The 16,370-nt window shown below is 43.9% G+C and overlaps 1 protein-coding gene across 1 annotated transcript in view; it reads left to right on the top strand.

Moving 5' to 3' along the window:
- ANKFY1 (ankyrin repeat and FYVE domain containing 1) overlaps positions 1 to 16,370 on the top strand; it is a 47,539-nt gene that overhangs the window by 11,068 nt on the left and 20,101 nt on the right. The window contains exons 2-8 of the mRNA XM_081890207.1: positions 12 to 204; positions 4,197 to 4,315; positions 7,359 to 7,494; positions 8,835 to 8,958; positions 10,817 to 10,966; positions 11,463 to 11,628; positions 15,605 to 15,809. Coding sequence (XP_081746333.1) covers positions 12 to 204; positions 4,197 to 4,315; positions 7,359 to 7,494; positions 8,835 to 8,958; positions 10,817 to 10,966; positions 11,463 to 11,628; positions 15,605 to 15,809 — 1,093 coding nt within the window. The remainder of the gene's footprint in view (positions 1 to 11; positions 205 to 4,196; positions 4,316 to 7,358; positions 7,495 to 8,834; positions 8,959 to 10,816; positions 10,967 to 11,462; positions 11,629 to 15,604; positions 15,810 to 16,370) is intronic.

Raw genomic sequence — 16,370 nt, 5'->3', positions numbered from 1 at the left:
TGTCTTTGCAGAAGAGGTGGCCAAACTGGAAAAACACCTGATGCTTCTCCGTCAGGAATATGTCAAGTTGCAGAAGAAGCTGACTGAGACGGAGAGGAAATGCACTCTCTTGGCCGCTCAGTCTAACAAGGAGAGTGCCAGCGACTCCTTCATCAGTCGGCTGCTTGCCATCGTAGCAGAGTTGTATGAGCAGGAGCAATACAGGTAAATGTGTGGTGGCAAAGACAGAACCATGGGCTGGGTTCTGCTGCTGTGTGAAGCAGAACTTAAGTTATGACCCCATCTGCCAAGCCATGGTTTGACTCTGACATTTGAATCCGGCCTCTGCCTTTTAAAGATTTCATCAGATTACCCACTTGGGCCTCAACCTTGTTTTGCAACCATAAGTGCTGTAAATTTGTACACAAATAAGCTTAACTTCATTTCCATTTTTTGCATCCATTACCAATTCTTCACTTCCACCAACCCCCTTTCAGCTTTTACCGGCTACAGTCTCTTCTGAAACGCTGTGCCTCTTTTTCCTATCTCTTGTGCTATTTTACACTATGTTTGCCATTTGCAAGAAAGCAGGGACAATGCATTAAGCACAGGAAAGCAAAATAGTTTAAACACCTTTAGAGGACGCTTGCCTGTGTAGGCATATTGTTCACACACGTAACATGGAAGCCATTAGATTGCTTCTGAACATTGGAAAAAACGAAGTTCCAAGATCTTATACTGGGTGAAATGCAGTCTAATCTAATCTTTCAGAAGGCAGAAGCTCATCCTCCAACTTGACAGAATGGAAGCAAGGAGTTTCCTGTGTTTTCCTGCAGGGTAAAGTTAGAAACAAACTCTTTTGCTCGTGTCAAAATAATGGATTCCAGGCCAAGCATGTATTTGTGGAGGATTGAGAGGTGCAGTTAATGGCCCTTGTAAAGACAGTGTTGCTTTAAAGTATTGCTGCTAACTTAATACGTAAATGCAGCATATTTTGCTGGGAAACAGAGCCAGACAAATGTACTTTGCTTTTTTGTGTGTGTTTTTTTTGTTTGAAATTTGAAGTTAAATATTTATCTTGGACAAATATACTTCTGCTTTGCTTCTTAAGCACTTCCTATTCTTCAAAACTGGAAGTTAACGCTGTTTTGGTGTCCAGTGTTTTTTGGAAAGAGAAAGGGGACACACCCTATAACTTGTTGCTCATGTGTGTAAGACCAAATTTCTTAATTCACAAATCTCTTCCTTGGAACTAAGCTGTGTGTGTTTCATGTTTGCTGAAATGCAGAGATCATCGTTATGCATTATGCAGTGGTAATGGTAAAATCACTTAAAGACTTTAAATATAGTGCAGTGATTAAACATAAGGCAGGCTCAGCCTTTCAGGCCTACAGGTTGATGGTCATTTGTCAGTTGAGGGTCTCTCTTGTCAGTCCAAGCTCTGATAAACACTTAGCAAAGAAAGAGTTGTTTTCAGCTCCTAAACACTTTCTCACCAGGCGTCTTAAAGAACAGAAGCTTGTTGGATCGTATTTAAGAGCCATCTAATTCATCATCTGGTTTTCACAAAGTGGCCAGGCAAATACTTAGGCCCTAAGCAAGGCCTAGCAAACAGCCTCAATTGCTGGACTGCCTCTGAGCCTTGATGCTCCATTACTCCACGACAGAAGAAATATGGGTTATAAATATATATATAAATACGTTGGTGCCAATGCTGCTTGATAGACCTATCAGCCATCACCTGTGAATTGGTCTAATCCCTAATTGCCCTGAGGGATAGCCCCATAGGGTGGAGCATGAGACTCTTATCATCTCGGGGTCGTGGGTTCAAACCCCATGTTGCGCAAACGGCCTCGGTCCTGTATACCTGAAGGAGCGTCTCCACCCCCATTGTTCAGCCCGGACACTGAGATCCAGTGCCGAGGGCCTTCTGGCGGTTCCGTCATTGCGAGAAGTGAGGCTACAGGGAACCAGACAGAGGGCCTTCTCGGTAGTGGCGCCCGCCCTGTGGAACGCCCTCCCATCAGATGTCAAAGAGATAAAGAATTACCTGACATTCAGAAAACATCTTAAGGCAGCCCTGTTCAGGGAAGTTTTTAATATGTAATGCTGTACTGTTTTTAACACTGATTGGGAGCCGCCCAGAGTGGCTGGGGAAACTCAGCCAGATGGGCGGGGTATAAATAATAAATTATTATTATTATTATTATATTATTCTTGCACTGCAATGAGTTGGAATGGATGATCCTCGTGGTCCCTTCCAACTCTAAAATTCTGTGATTATATATATACACACACACATACACAAATATATATACATATATACACACACACACACACACACACACATAGAGAGAGAGAGTGTGTGTTGTAGAATATATATGGGTTGGTGTATATTCGGTCATAACTAAATTAAGAGAAAAGATATAGAAAATGCTATGAAAGCTTGCCTCCTGTCATAATACATTATATGTATTACATAAAGACTATATATGGTTTGGGCTGGATATCAGTTTAATTCATTGAATTTATTGAGAAGAAATAATATGCAAGTTAGTATTGTTGTGTTTAATTAATTGTAGTTATAACATAGAAGCTTGCATAAATGCCATAGAGTATTTGTTGTGTTTCTGAGGGGAGTCTATTTTGCAACCTTCATCAATCTGATGCCCTCCAGATGTTTTGAACTACATCTCCCATCAGCCCCAGCATCATACAACTGTTGACAAGGGCTCATGGATAATATATTGTTAGGACATTTGTGTTCAGTATGCATAGAAGCTAACCGGGAGATTATGGGTATGCTTGTTTTGTTTGGTTGTGTTTTGCTTTCTATTTCAGCCACTTAAACGGGAATACTTGAGTGTATAACAATGTGCACTTACCGTATTGGCCCGAATATAAGCCATACTTCTTTTTCCGAATTCTGACCATGAAAAGTTAAAGTGCGACTTAAATTTGTGACCTTACAAAAATTGGCTTTTACGATATCACTGCTGAAACAGACATACGGTAAAACGGAACAGGTGTGAGTGCCTGTGGAATTTTAAGGGAGCAGCTTATATTTTGGTATTGTCTTTTTTTCTCTACCCCCCCGCCCCCCCGGAATTTTAAAGGTGCGGCTTGTATTCAGGTGTGGCTTATATGCGGGCCAATATGGTATCAATGTATTCATTCTTAAAATATCATTTGTGTATATGTATCAAGCACTAATGCCTTTTTTAAGCCATGTGTGCCCATCACTTTGACAGTGAGTTTAAATTTCCATATGATTAAAATAATATTTCTGAAGCAAAAGGCATAGCTTTTTTCTAAGATTATTCTTAACATTTGTGGCAGTTATTTAAGGGGTGCCATTCCTTCCTATGTGGTGGTGCTTGCCATTTCCGGTTCTGTTTTTCTTTTCTTTTTACTTCCACTAAATACATTTTAAAAAATGGGTGCTTGTTTAATTGGCAGCATCCTTTTAGCCTCTTAAGAATTATTTTTTAAAATCTGATGAGACGCACTGTGTTAAATTACCTCATTTATCTCCCCACTTTTGCTCTACAGCAATAATAAATTTATAAATCTCTGTTGCATTCCCCCATCACATTACCCACTCAACCCCACCCCACCCCCAGTCTTGCTTTAAACAACCTTCACATGGCTGTGAGCAAGCATGCAAATCCTTTAGCTATGAACCTTGTTACCAGCACTGCCCAAATGGACAGTGTGGATCAGAGCTGCTTTCCCGATTGTTTTTTTTTTAAAAGAAATTAAATACAAAAGGTCCAGACATGCAGCCACAACTGGCTTGAGATGCAGCCTTGATGGTGTTAGAAGGGCCAGGCCCATTGTGGGTGCATCACTGAGAGAAGAGGAGATGTCGCTCTAATCCTTCTAACGTTTTTCTTCTCAGATGATCATTTTGCCCCTTAATCGCGTGCCTGGGAATAGCAAACAAGCCTAACTCGGTTAGCTTCCCTCCTTGTTTGTGCACAGCCAGCATTTTCCTATCCCGTTCACAAAGCGTGCAGACTCCCTGCTTCTTTCTGAAGGCTTCTTTGTGGCTGTTGGGACCGTAAGAAGCCTGCAAAAGTGCCGTGGGGAATCCGCATATCGCCACTGCTCTGCCTTTCTCCTCTACGGCAGAATACCCCGAGTTTCCTTGCTGTTGTGCAGAAGTTTGCAAAGTCATCTAAGCGCAGGTGTCTGTTTGTCTTGTGTTTCTCCAGTGACCTGAAGATAAAGGTTGGAGACAGGCGCATCAGCGCTCACAAATTTGTATTGGCAGCTCGCAGCGAGACTTGGAGCCTGGCCAACCTGGTGTCTACGGAGGAGCTGGATCTGTCAGGTCGGTTTCTGATTGGCTGGGGTGGGGGGGTTGAGAGAGATGCTTTCATTGGCTTTGGGCGAGCAGTGAAAAGATGAAAGGCCCCTTTGGTAGAGGAGGTTGCAGTCTTCTCCTTCAGGAGGTGCTCCGCCCACAGAAAGAGGCACTTGATCCATTAATTATGAAGCCTTTGTCTCCAGAACATGCTAATGGGCCTTTGAGAGCTCTGTGTTTAATGCTAGTTAAATCAGTAGCCCATCCCACTTTCATTTTAATGATGTGGATGTTAAGTGTGGTGGCCTGTTCGTCTTACAGAATGGGAGACCGCTCAGAGCTGGGAGACAAAGCCGTCTGAAACAGCCCGTTTATTCCTTTTGTTTTGAGGGTTGCTGTGTCAGAGCGGCCTGTGTAGCAATTCCATGTAAGGCAACTGTTGAGACGCCAGTCTTTTATCTTTAGTGAAATTAGCTCTTTAATCAGTTGGGCACCTCTTTCTCTTCCTTTCTCTCTTTCCCTCCCATGCATACACCTTCCCTAAAAACCTGCAGCGATGGAGAGAGAGAGAGAGTAAATTCTGGCCAGAGACGTTGATTCTAAACAAGCAATTATATTGCCAATTTCAAGTTTGCATTATAAAATGAGCCGTGTTAAAAAGAGAGCGTTATAGATCACTTTATTCTTAAAGGCAGCCCCTGCCCTCGGGCTTACGATAGCACAAAAGGAAAAATGGATTCGGTGAGAGGAGGAAATACGCCAGCCCAGGCATTATTTATTTGTAGTTGCGGGATCTTCTGATGACCCACTGGGATCGAAAACAGCTCAGGGAGAGGAGGCACCAAAACTTACTGGTTTCTCAGCTGGGCTAATGAATTGAGTTACTTCTCTTCCTTCCTCTGCTGCAGCCTGATGTAGTGGCTGCTGCCGGATGGTAGGAGATTGAAGGAGGAACCTGGCTTCTCAGCAGAGCTGGTGGCAGTGTCTCCACATCCCTTGTCTCTCCTCCACCTCTGCCTCTGTAGTGGCTCTGCTGTCAGGTGGCAGATTTCCACCATGGGACACCCATGCTTGTGTATTAGGATGACTTTTGTTGGTGATGTGGGGTAGAAAGAGAATTAAAACAGTTGCTCTGTTTTTTCCATGGAAAGGTTTCCATGTTTAAAAGTCCATGGTTTCATAGCATGATGATTGCATGCAACACTAGTCCAGTTGAAACTGCCTGGCCTTGCATTTGGAGGGCAGAAGGTGTGTTGTGTCCTGCTCTGGATCTTTTTGTGTGAGGGTGGGGGGCGGGAATGAAATAAGTGGGAAGGACATAAACTATTCCAGTTCCAGCGATGGTATAGTTTTATCATCCAGCCCAGGGTCATGCTGGCAGAATAGGAGGGTCCAGAATGCCCACTCTGGCATCAGTGAGACAATCTGGATGCAGGACCTTTCTGCAGCCTCACATAGAAGCTATAGGGATCCAGATTTCCCTCTGACGGCAGACTTCTCTCTCTCGGAGAGGGAGATCCAGTTAATCCTAAGGCACCTGTCAGGTTTTTAAATGTTTAGAAGTTAAGTCCAGGGAAAGCTTTTTAGTACAGTTGTACCTTGGTTTTTGAACAGCTTAGTTCTCGAACGTTTTGGCTCCCGAACACTGCAAACATGGTCATGACTGTTCCAGTTTGTGAACTATTTTTGGAAGCTGAACATCCTACAGGGCTTCCGTGGCTTCTGATTGGCTGTAGGAGCTTCCAAATGTTTTGGAAGTCGAATGGACTTCTGGAATGGATTCCGTTCGACTTCCAAAGTACGACTGTAATTGAATATAACATTTAAACTGCACTAATGTGCTTCGTTGAATTCCCTCCCCCCAATCAATTGGTTCAGTTCAGCTGCTTCCGGGCATTGGGAAAAGATGGTGTCCTACATATATTGCAAACCAGATAGGAAGTCAGACATGCTAAATCAGATACCAATTTATATAGGGAATTGGAAAATTATTGGGGGTTTTATACATTCTGCTGAACTCTACATTGGGTTGTTGTTTTTTAGCTGCTACTTTTTATTTGTTTATTTTAGTTTATAAACTGCTCTAGGAGTTTTACTGAGGGGTTTATTTAACAAATTGGGCCAGGAGGAGGAATACCTGAAAACGACCTCTTTCTCTGCCCCCTTCCCTGAAAAGATGCCTTTTATCATTGGAGAGAGGCCAGTTGGAGACCACCCGTTTTAAAGTAATTCTCTCATCCATTTTAGATTATTTTATCTCTCCCTTTCTCCAAGAAGCTTAAAGGTGGTATTCATGGCTTTACCTAGCCCTCTTTCACCTTGCAATGAGCTTGTGGGGTAGGTTAGGCTGAGAGTGGTTGACTGGCCCAAGCTGAACTTCATGGCGGTGGACAGGATTTGAACCCTGTCTCCCTGTTGGCCCCTTGTCTCACATTTTAAGCACCATAAAAATGGAGTGGAGGTGAAAGTAGAATACTTGGGTGTCAAGCAGTTTCTGAAGTTGAAATGTGGGGCTGGGGGAAGAAGAACGCTAGGGCTGCCACATGCTCTTGACTATGTTTTAGTTGTGGGTTGGTGGGGCGTTGAAGCTGTCGGGGCTTCCCCACATGATTGATGTCTTGCCTCTTACATCTCTGGCTGCATCTTGGAAAACAGCTTCTAATATTAGTGCTCCCGCCAGCTCCTCTTTCTCGGAGGTGAGCAGGCAGCCAACACCCTTGTTGCATCAAAGCTATAAATACCACCTTTACTAGTTCCTGAGATTGGTGGGTGGGTTGTATGCCCACTTAGCACTCACAGCAGCAGTGTGATGCTGCATTTCTTTACCACAGTGAGGGAAATGCCAGGAACTCTCCCCCCCCCCCACACACACACACATTGTAAGTACAGAAACAAGCTCGTTGCTAACGTCTTGAGCATAAGAAGTGTAGTTGCTGGTTCATAAGTACTGAGCGTGCAGTTTGGGGGGGGAGCTATTTTTGTTTTTGTAAGTGTATGCCAGGTCTAAAGCCCTGCATGCTGGTGGTCCTCTAAAGGCCAAATCGTAATCCCCTTCATGCTCTTCCAACAGATGCTGACCCAGCCGTGACAACGGCGATGTTGCGTTGGATCTATACAGATGAGCTGGAGCTGAGAGAAGATGATGTCTTCCTGACCGAGCTGATGAAACTAGCAAACAGGTTTCAGCTACAGCTCCTCAGGGAAAGGCAAGTCTCTGAATGAGCGGTTGCATTTGTTTCTTAATTAACCAGGCTATTTGTCCTAACGCAAGTGATTGTTTTTCCCCCTGTGGATCCCTCTGGGAAGCGGCTTTGAATTCAAAGATGGGCACTCTCAGAAATGCAGCTGTGATCAGGACCAGTGGTGGGATCTCTTCCCTTTGGAGAGATCTGTTGAGGATGCTTTGGGTCAGCCTTCCTGGTGACCTCCAGGTGTTCTGGGCTCACTGGTGAAGGTTGGTTTGGGTAAAGGTTGTCCTCTTGCACGCATGGGTTAGAAGGCCCTCTTGATGCTTCCTCCAGCAAATGATGGAAATCTCGCCAGGTTCTTCGTCAAACCTATACATTAGAACTGACTTTGTAGTAACGAGCGTGACTGTAGTGACACAGAGAATCTCTTCTGCTCTGGGATCTTGTGTGCTCCTATTAATTTATCCCATTTGTGTGTGTGCAAATGAACCTGGCTTTACTAGATGTATCACATCTGCCTATTTCTGGCAGTGTAGGCAAGGCAACATTCCAGGGGCGTGTTAATAGATTATAATGCTCAGGTATTACTTGAATTATGTATTACACTAGCCGTGGCAAAGTATCTTTCAGAGGTTATAAGAAACAAAGATCATTATGCGCTAGATAAAACAAAATGACTGCCTTGGTTCTACCATCTGTCTGCCTGGTCGTTTTAACTGTATCTAGTTTTGAAATTGTTATGGTTTATGTTTTATGGGTCTTTGGACCGCAATAAAGTATTGATGATGATACTTGAATCAGGACATTATTTACAACAGGGTGATGGTGTTAGCACCACAAGCAGAAAAGTCTTGCCTCTCTCATTCAACTGGATGAATGGTAGCTTAACGGCAGAATGCCTCCTGTGAATGTCTTGCAGGGTGTTAGGCTTTTAGCCAAGAATATTAATCTTAACTTCAGAAGTCTTCAAGTGCAGGACAGGCAATTCCTTCGGAGCTGAAGGCTACTCCTTGAACACTGATCTGCTCTGAATATGGAAACCATAGTTTCCTGGTTTGGATGCAGTGGGAAACTGTGGCTAATGAACTCAGGCACTCTTCAGTTGTTGCTCAGCAAAGAGGGGAGGGATGACACACGCCACTTGCATATCTTAGTTTAATTAACTGAGATAGTTATGTCCGATCTGGGCCAAGATCTTTCAAAGAACTTCTTCAGTTTTACTAATACTTTATAAAGCAGGTCTGTGTTCATACTTTTTAGCTACTGAGATAAGTCTTTTGATGCTGGCAATGAAAATCATCTCCTAGGAAATCCCCTTTTTCCTGACCCCCCGGCTCTTTCCCTGTCTGTCTTGGTAGGTGTGAAAAAGGAGTCATGTCACTTGTGAACGTCAGAAACTGCATCCGCTTCTATCAAACAGCTGAGGAGCTGAATGCCAGCACTTTGATGAACTACTGTGCAGAGATAATTGCTAGTCATTGGGTAAGCGCCGAGAGAGGAGCATGGGGTGCTTCAAGAGGTCAAATGAGGATATGTGTTTTTTAATGTAAAAAATGGAGCATTTACTCTGTTTCCAAGGCAAAGATTTCTGTAAAATTTGAAACTATACTGAGAATCCCCCACATTCTGTTCTGCAGCTGCTTTGGGCTGTACCATGTACAGCGGGGGAATTGGGTGTTTGAAGGTTGCCCCATGAAACAACAAGTGCCACCTCGCATGTGGAAAGCTAGCATGTTGGAGAGAAGAATTTTAGCCCCGCGTTCTCTTTGCCTTGTTAGCTTCCCACTCGCAAAGAGATTTTCGTTTTCATTTGGTCTGCAGTTTGGTGTATGCATCTGCTTAAAATGGGATGTCTTGGCATTGACAGCAGAACTGATGCCTGTACTGAAAACAGGCGGTTCCTGGTCTGTAATTATTGAATCATAGCTCAGTTCCAAAGAGTGTTCCCCCCCTCCACCCATGGAAACATTTTGCAGCGTGGGAGAAAAAGTGCCTCATTAAAGATCATCAGCCTATGTTGCATGTGTGGATAAATAATCTCACAGGTTGAGACAACAAAATGTTGGAGGATGTTCCTGGTACAATGATTCATGCCCATGGGAGAGCCTTGTGTTCAAAGCTGAGATACGGAAGGAGCATTCTTATACCACCCAGAGCAATAAAATGGGTGGGGAATCTGTGGCCTGCCACGTGTGGTTGGCATCCAACTCCCATCCTCCCTGACCATTGGTCCTGTTGGCTGGGGCTTATGGGAATTGTAGTACAAAGCACCAGATTGGTGATGGCTGGTCTAAGCAGCTTGCGGTAATTTATTTATACAGTACCCCCATCTTGCAGTAATGTAGCATAGCTTCAAACCCAGCTTTCTCCATTCCTTGTGCTGCCCACTCATACATTTCTTTAAACACACACACACACACACACTGAATTTGTAAAGTAAAAATAAAATATAAAACAAACAGGAACAAACATATTACACTAACCAAACCAAACCAAAACAAAACATAGACCCATAAACTCTGGTATTGCAATGAAAACAAGAGAGTTGGAAATCATTTTACAGATTCACAGAAACACATGTGCTGCTCTTGCCGCGGCATTCATAGTTTTCAAGCCAGAAACCAATAAATGCTTGGGAATTGTTTTCAGCCATATAGACTTTTGAGAGGCAGATGGGAAAATCTGATCATGTACAATCAAATGTACTTTTTCAGTTTGACTCCCCCCAAAAGTCTGGGTTTTTTTCCTGTTACCCATACAGGTGCATGTAGAAATGGCTGATACTTTTTTATGGTTGCTCTATGTTGTGTTTTTATTTATTTACCGTATTTTTTGCCCTATAGGATGCACTTTTTCCCCTCCAAAAATGAAGGGAAATTGTGTGTGCGTCCTATGGGGCGAATGCAGGCTTCGCACAGCTCTCCGCAAGCCGTGGGAGTCCGGCGCTGGGCTCCCACAGCTTGCGGAGAGCTGCCTGTTCTGGTGCTTCCCCCGCCCCAGCCCTGCGCCTAGAGGGAAATAATTTTTTTCCCCTTTATTTCCCTCCCAAAAAACTAGGTGCGCCTTATGGGCCGGTGTGTCCTATGGGGCAAAAAATACGGTATTTATTTGCTTGTTTGTTTGTTTGTTTGTTTAAGATGTAAGCCCGAGGGTACGGAGCATTGTTTTAATTCCATGTAAGCTGCTCTGGGAACCTTTCTGACTAGGAAAGGGTACAAATACTACAAATAAATAAATAGCGCTGGAGAAATGACTGAAGCTTGTGGTGTGTGTGTGGGGGGGGGGGTAAAGGTTGGAGCCAAGATATGTGACTTTCTTGATTAATGATTTTCTCCCCCAGGATGATTTGAGGAAAGAAGACTTTAGCAGTATGAGTGCTCAGCTATTGTATAAAATGATCAAATCCAAAACAGAGTTTCCTTTGCACAAAGCTATTAAAGTGGAGAGAGAAGACGTCGTTTTCCTGTATCTTATTGAAATGGATTCGCAGGTAGGCAGAGATCCTCCCGTAAATCTGCACTAGGATAGAATTTTGGAGATATCTCTCGATATCCTCATTACTACAAAGTCAGTTCCCTCTGCCTCTTAAGAAAGCAGAATAGACTTTAGCATCTGAAAGGAGTTTTTAAAAACAAACACCTTCACTAGTTTGCAATTACAGTTCTCCCCCCCCTTAATATAACTAATAAAACCTTTCTCTTCAAAATGATTGTTGCTTCCCCCACAACCTCCACTGTCTTTTCTTTTAACTGTCCATAAGCCTGCCTTACGTTCGAACCATTGTTCTATTTAGTCCAGGTCGGCCTTAGTTCTTGAGCCTGGGATTTGCGTCATGCTTTGTCACTGAGCATGGCCTCTCCTAAGCTTCTCTGCTGCCCTGCGTGGCTCCTTAGTGAGCGGCGTTAAATGTAGAATAAACACCAGAATCTTCGTTTTTCTTTTATCACGCTGTGCGGTGCCCAACTTCTAATCCTGTTTCCCTGCAGCTGCCTGGGAAGCTAAACGAAGTAGATCACAACGGAGATCTTGCTTTAGATCTGGCACTTTCTCGAAGACTGGAAAGCATTGCAACCACCCTGGTTAATCACAAGGCAGATGTGGACATGGTGGACAAGAAAGGCTGGAGCTTGCTGCATAAAGCTATTCAAAGGGGTAAGAATAAACTCTGTTTGTAAAATATATAGTTCACTTTTCAGCTAAGAATGTGTTCTGTGCATTTCTGGCAAAAACACCTCGTAGAATCACAGAGTTGGCAGGGACCTTGAGGGTCACCTAATCCAATCCCCTGTAATGCAGGAATCTCAGATTTCATAGAATCTAAATTTGTAGATCAGAGTAGGGAATCTCGGGCCCCCTGTAGCCAAATGCTGGCCTCCAGGCCTCTCTGTCATCAGTAAACAAATGGATAGAAGATATGTACAAACTTGCAACACATGAACAAGTCCCCTACAAACGTTGGCTTGCCATGGCAAATTTAATGATATTTGGAATTCATTTTTATAAAGACTGTATTAGGTTAAGTTTAGGTTAACTACAATAACAATCATGTAATGTTTATAGTTTTTGTTTTTACATGGGTGTTGTTGTTTTTCTATTCGCATCTTATTTTACCTTGTGCACTTGAAATTTTATACTTCCTGTATTTCAGTAAAGAATATATATATATATATATATATATATATATATATATATATATATATGCAGGTTTTGGTGTCCTCGGGTGTCTTCCCGTGTAAAAGTTGGGGTGTCTAGGCGACGTTTCGACGAGGTCTCACTCGTCATCTTCAGGCTGGTGCTTTCGGCTTCTTGTTACTGGAACAGAGCTCTGTTCCAGTAACAAGAAGCCGAAAGCACCAGCCTGAAGATGACGAGTGAGACCTCGTCGAAACGTCGCCTAGACACCCCAACTTTTACACGGGAAGACACCCGAGGACACCAAAACCTGCATTCCTGTACCCGTGAAAATCTACGAAAGCATATATATATATATATATATACACACACACACACACACACACATACATACACATACACATACATACACATACACATACACACACACATCATCATCATCATTAAAACAACCACCTTATATAAAACACTATTAACAAAACATCTTAAAAAATAGGCTGAACAGCACAACCGCAAGAAAAGTCATAAAATTCACAAAGCATTACAGCACTTGTAACCCACAAAACAATATTAGCACCATTAATAAACAACCAAAAACTAACCAAGGACGTCTTCCCAGCAAATTCCTCCACCCACCTGTTTTTCATGTCCACAACAAACAGTAGGTTGTGTGTAAGCATGTACAGTGGTACCTCGGGTTAAGAACTTAATTTGTTCTGGAGGTCTGTTCTTAAACTGAAACTGTTCTTAACCTGAAGCCCCACTTTAGCTAATGGGGCCTACTGCGCCGCCGCTGCACCATTTCTGTTCTCATCCTGAAGCAAAGTTCTTAACCCAAGGTAATATTTCTGGGTTAGCAGAGTCTGTAACCTGAAGCGTGTGTAACTTGAAGCGTATGTAACCCGAGGTACCACTGTATCTCCAACTTGAGAGAAAGATCTCTGCAGACTAGAAGTGTCTTCTATCATGGGCCATCTTGCATGATCAAGTTAGAGAGTTGTTGAACTGATGTTGGACATTACACAGCAGATTAACTTAGCTTTATAAAAAACCTCCAAAAGTCTGGCAAAGCATGTGGTGTGTTTGGTGGTTCTGAAGTTTTCAGTGCAAGAAAAGGGATCCTTTTGAGGAATTGGTTGCCATGGCAGTGAGATGCAGAGAGCAAAGGAACAGAGCAGTAGCATCTTGAATTACATCTTCCTCTGGCAAGAGAAAGTGGGGCTTGTTGCCTGCCCTTCTTTGTTAGCAATTCAAGCCGATGGCCAGCAATTTCTGTTCTTCCCTTGGGCTAAATACTTGTAGAAAATAAACTTCATCTAAATGTATAATAGGAAAATTATAGTCCTCTGCAAGGTATGAGTAACCCATGAAGATAAACTTCTTTCCATATCACTTAATACCAGCTGTAGTCAAGATCAGAGGGTTTTTGGTTGGCTAGCCAAAAATCGTGTTCACCCTTGTGTTCCTCTCTCTCCTCCCCGCCCCCCGGGATTGGCTGTGATGAGCCTGCAAGGAGTGTCAACTTTGTGTGGCGGTGGAAGCAAACCTTTCCCCTCCATTCCCAGCCCTGAGCTGAGTAGCTAGAGGGACTTGTCCATGGTGCTTTGAGCTTCAGAGCATCTCCAAAAGCAGCAGGACGCTTTCCTTCATTCTGAGAATTAGTTTGAGGTTTGGGAGAATCTCTATAGCTCCTCCCAGTTCAGGAGAAGGGCAAGGTATTTCACCAGAATTGTAAAACCCCTTGGTCCCTAGTTACGAAACTGCAGGTTAAGGGCCTCCAACATTGCAGGAGATTTCTTTTGAAGCTGGAATACAACTGACAACAGTCTACCTTGCCAGAGCAGGTTTAGGGTCTTGGCCCATCTTACGGGTTCCAGGCTCCACTATACGGATCTTGCAGGCTCTTTAAGCAACGTTACTTCATCTGGTTCAGATTGCGAAATGCCAAAAACGTTAAGGAGATCTTTGGATCTGCCTTCACTGTGCTGGAATGGGTGTTCTGTGCTTCCCAGCACCGCTTCCAGTTACAGGCAGCTTGCTTGTGAAAAGCTGCAGAATGGTGTGAGGGCCATTTTTTGGTGGCATGGTGAACGCGTTGCCATCACTTAATGCCTGTGCTGGAGGTGTGCTGATGGGTGGGTGTGAAGCTTACTCAGCACAAGAAAGCAAGGGTCTCCATGATTGGAGGCACCTGAAGATGCATCGCACTGCGGCACTTAATGGGAAAGTTCAGGTGTACAACTGGTGCCTGTCGAGCCCTTGTGATCCACATGCACCTGCAACTCCATCTCCCTCCTTCCTATCCTTTTTACCCCATCCCATCCTTTCTTGGCCATTCCATGGGCTGTTTGTGGAACCTGCACAGGCTGCGCTTCCTCCATAACAGCAAAATCCAGAAATAGGACTGCTACTTTCTCAGGGCCACCATTTCACTAAACTGTATGTGAATTGACATGTCATGTAGATGCATCAGAAGTTTTAAGATTTATTTTTTTTAATCTGTTTTTATATATGGTTCCTGGTGGTCTCCCATTTAAGAGACCGACCTGGTCCAGGCCTACTTAGTCTTAGCTGTGTTGCAACCTCAGATACTCCCAAATACGGTACCTCAGGTTAAGTACTTAATTCGTTCCAGAGGTCCGTACTTAACCTGACACTGTTCTTAACCTGAAGCACCACTTTAGCTAATGGGGCCTCCTGCTGCTGCCACGCCACTGGAGCACGATTTCTGTTCTCATCCTGAAGCAAAGTTCTTAACCTGAAGCACTATTTCTGGGTTAGCGGAGTCTGTAACCTGAAGAGTCTGTAACCTGAAGCGTATGTAACCTGAGGTACCACTGTATGCCTGCTTCTTGACTTACTTTTAAGCAGCTTTTTTTCCATTCTCCTCCCCCTCCAAACACCTAAGGAAAGCTGTCGCTCAGAAGAGAGAGGCACCCAGCAACTTTTTTGCGTGTCCTCTGTGTGTCATTTGTATTTTCTTCACAACTCTAAATAAGCAGAACAAACACAGTGAGCCAAACAAGTCGCCCAGGCACTTGCTGAATAATCTTGCTTTATCTTCTTACGTGAGTGTGCTGTGGTGTTGAGAGTGTTGGACTAGGATTTTGGATTCTAGGCTTCAAATTCCCACTTGGCCATGAAGCTAACTGGGTGACCTGGGGCCAGTCACTGCCTCTTAGCCTAGCCTACCTCACAGGGTTGTTTTAGGGATGAAATTGGGCAGGGAGAAGCCACCTTGAGCTCATAATGTTAATAACACACCCCAAATAGAGACCACTAATCCTCTTTCCATCAAAAGCCCTGCATCTGGGTCTTTTTAAATTTTTTAACAAACCTGTTCCTTTTCTACAGATACAAGGAATACTCTGCCGTTTACACTTTTCTGACTGATATGGCAAATGGGAAAGGATTGTTAGGGAGGGTTTCTTCGGAGTGAGTGCTTTTCAAAAATCCTGCTACCTGACTTCTGCTCTTTCCTTGTCATTCCCCAAAGGAGATAAATTTGCTGCTAGCTTCCTTGTTAAAAACGGTGCCCGGGTGAATGCTGCAACCTTGGGAGACCAGGAGACTCCCTTGCACCTCGTGGCCTCCTACAGCCCCAAGAAGCACAAGCCAGACATCATGGCAGAGATGGCACAGATTGCAGAGTCCCTCTTGAAGGCAGGAGCCAATCCGAACATGCAGGACAGCAAAGGAAGGTGACTGTTGGGTGGCGTTGTGTTTGTATGTTTCCTTGACCTGTTGCTTGAAATGTTGATCTGGACATCTGAAGATGCTTTATGCAGAATTGGAAAAATTGGTCCATCAAATCCTTGTACCCATGTACCTATGGGACCGCCTCTCCTGGTATGCCCTGTGGAGGACATTAAGGTCCACAAATAACAGCACTTTGGAGGTCCCGAGCCTCAAGGAAGTTTGATTGGTTTCAACTAGGGCCAGGGCCTTTTCAGCCCTGGCCCTGACGTGGTGGAACGCTCTGTCACAAGAGACTAGGGCCCTGCGGGACTTGACATCTTTCCGCAGGGCCTGCAAGACAGAGCTGTTCCGCCTGGCCTTTGGTTTGGAATCGGTCTGACCCTTATGTTTCCCTCCCCTTATGGTCTTGATTTATCAGCTACTTTAAAATGAGGCTGCATTTTAAATTGCATTTTAACCTGTACTTTAAATTGGTTTTTTTTCTTTGCTCCCCCCCCCTCTTTTCCCCCTATTATATTTTTACTGTGATTTTATTGGTGTTAGCTGCCCTGAGCCCGGCTCTG

The sequence above is a fragment of the Podarcis melisellensis genome (assembly GCF_964234715.1).
Source record: "Podarcis melisellensis genome assembly, chromosome: 15".
In the NCBI taxonomy this organism is placed as follows: Eukaryota; Metazoa; Chordata; class Lepidosauria; order Squamata; family Lacertidae; genus Podarcis; species Podarcis melisellensis.
The sequence above is the reverse complement of the archived record's forward strand: the minus strand, read 5'-3'. Positions and strand labels throughout refer to the sequence as shown.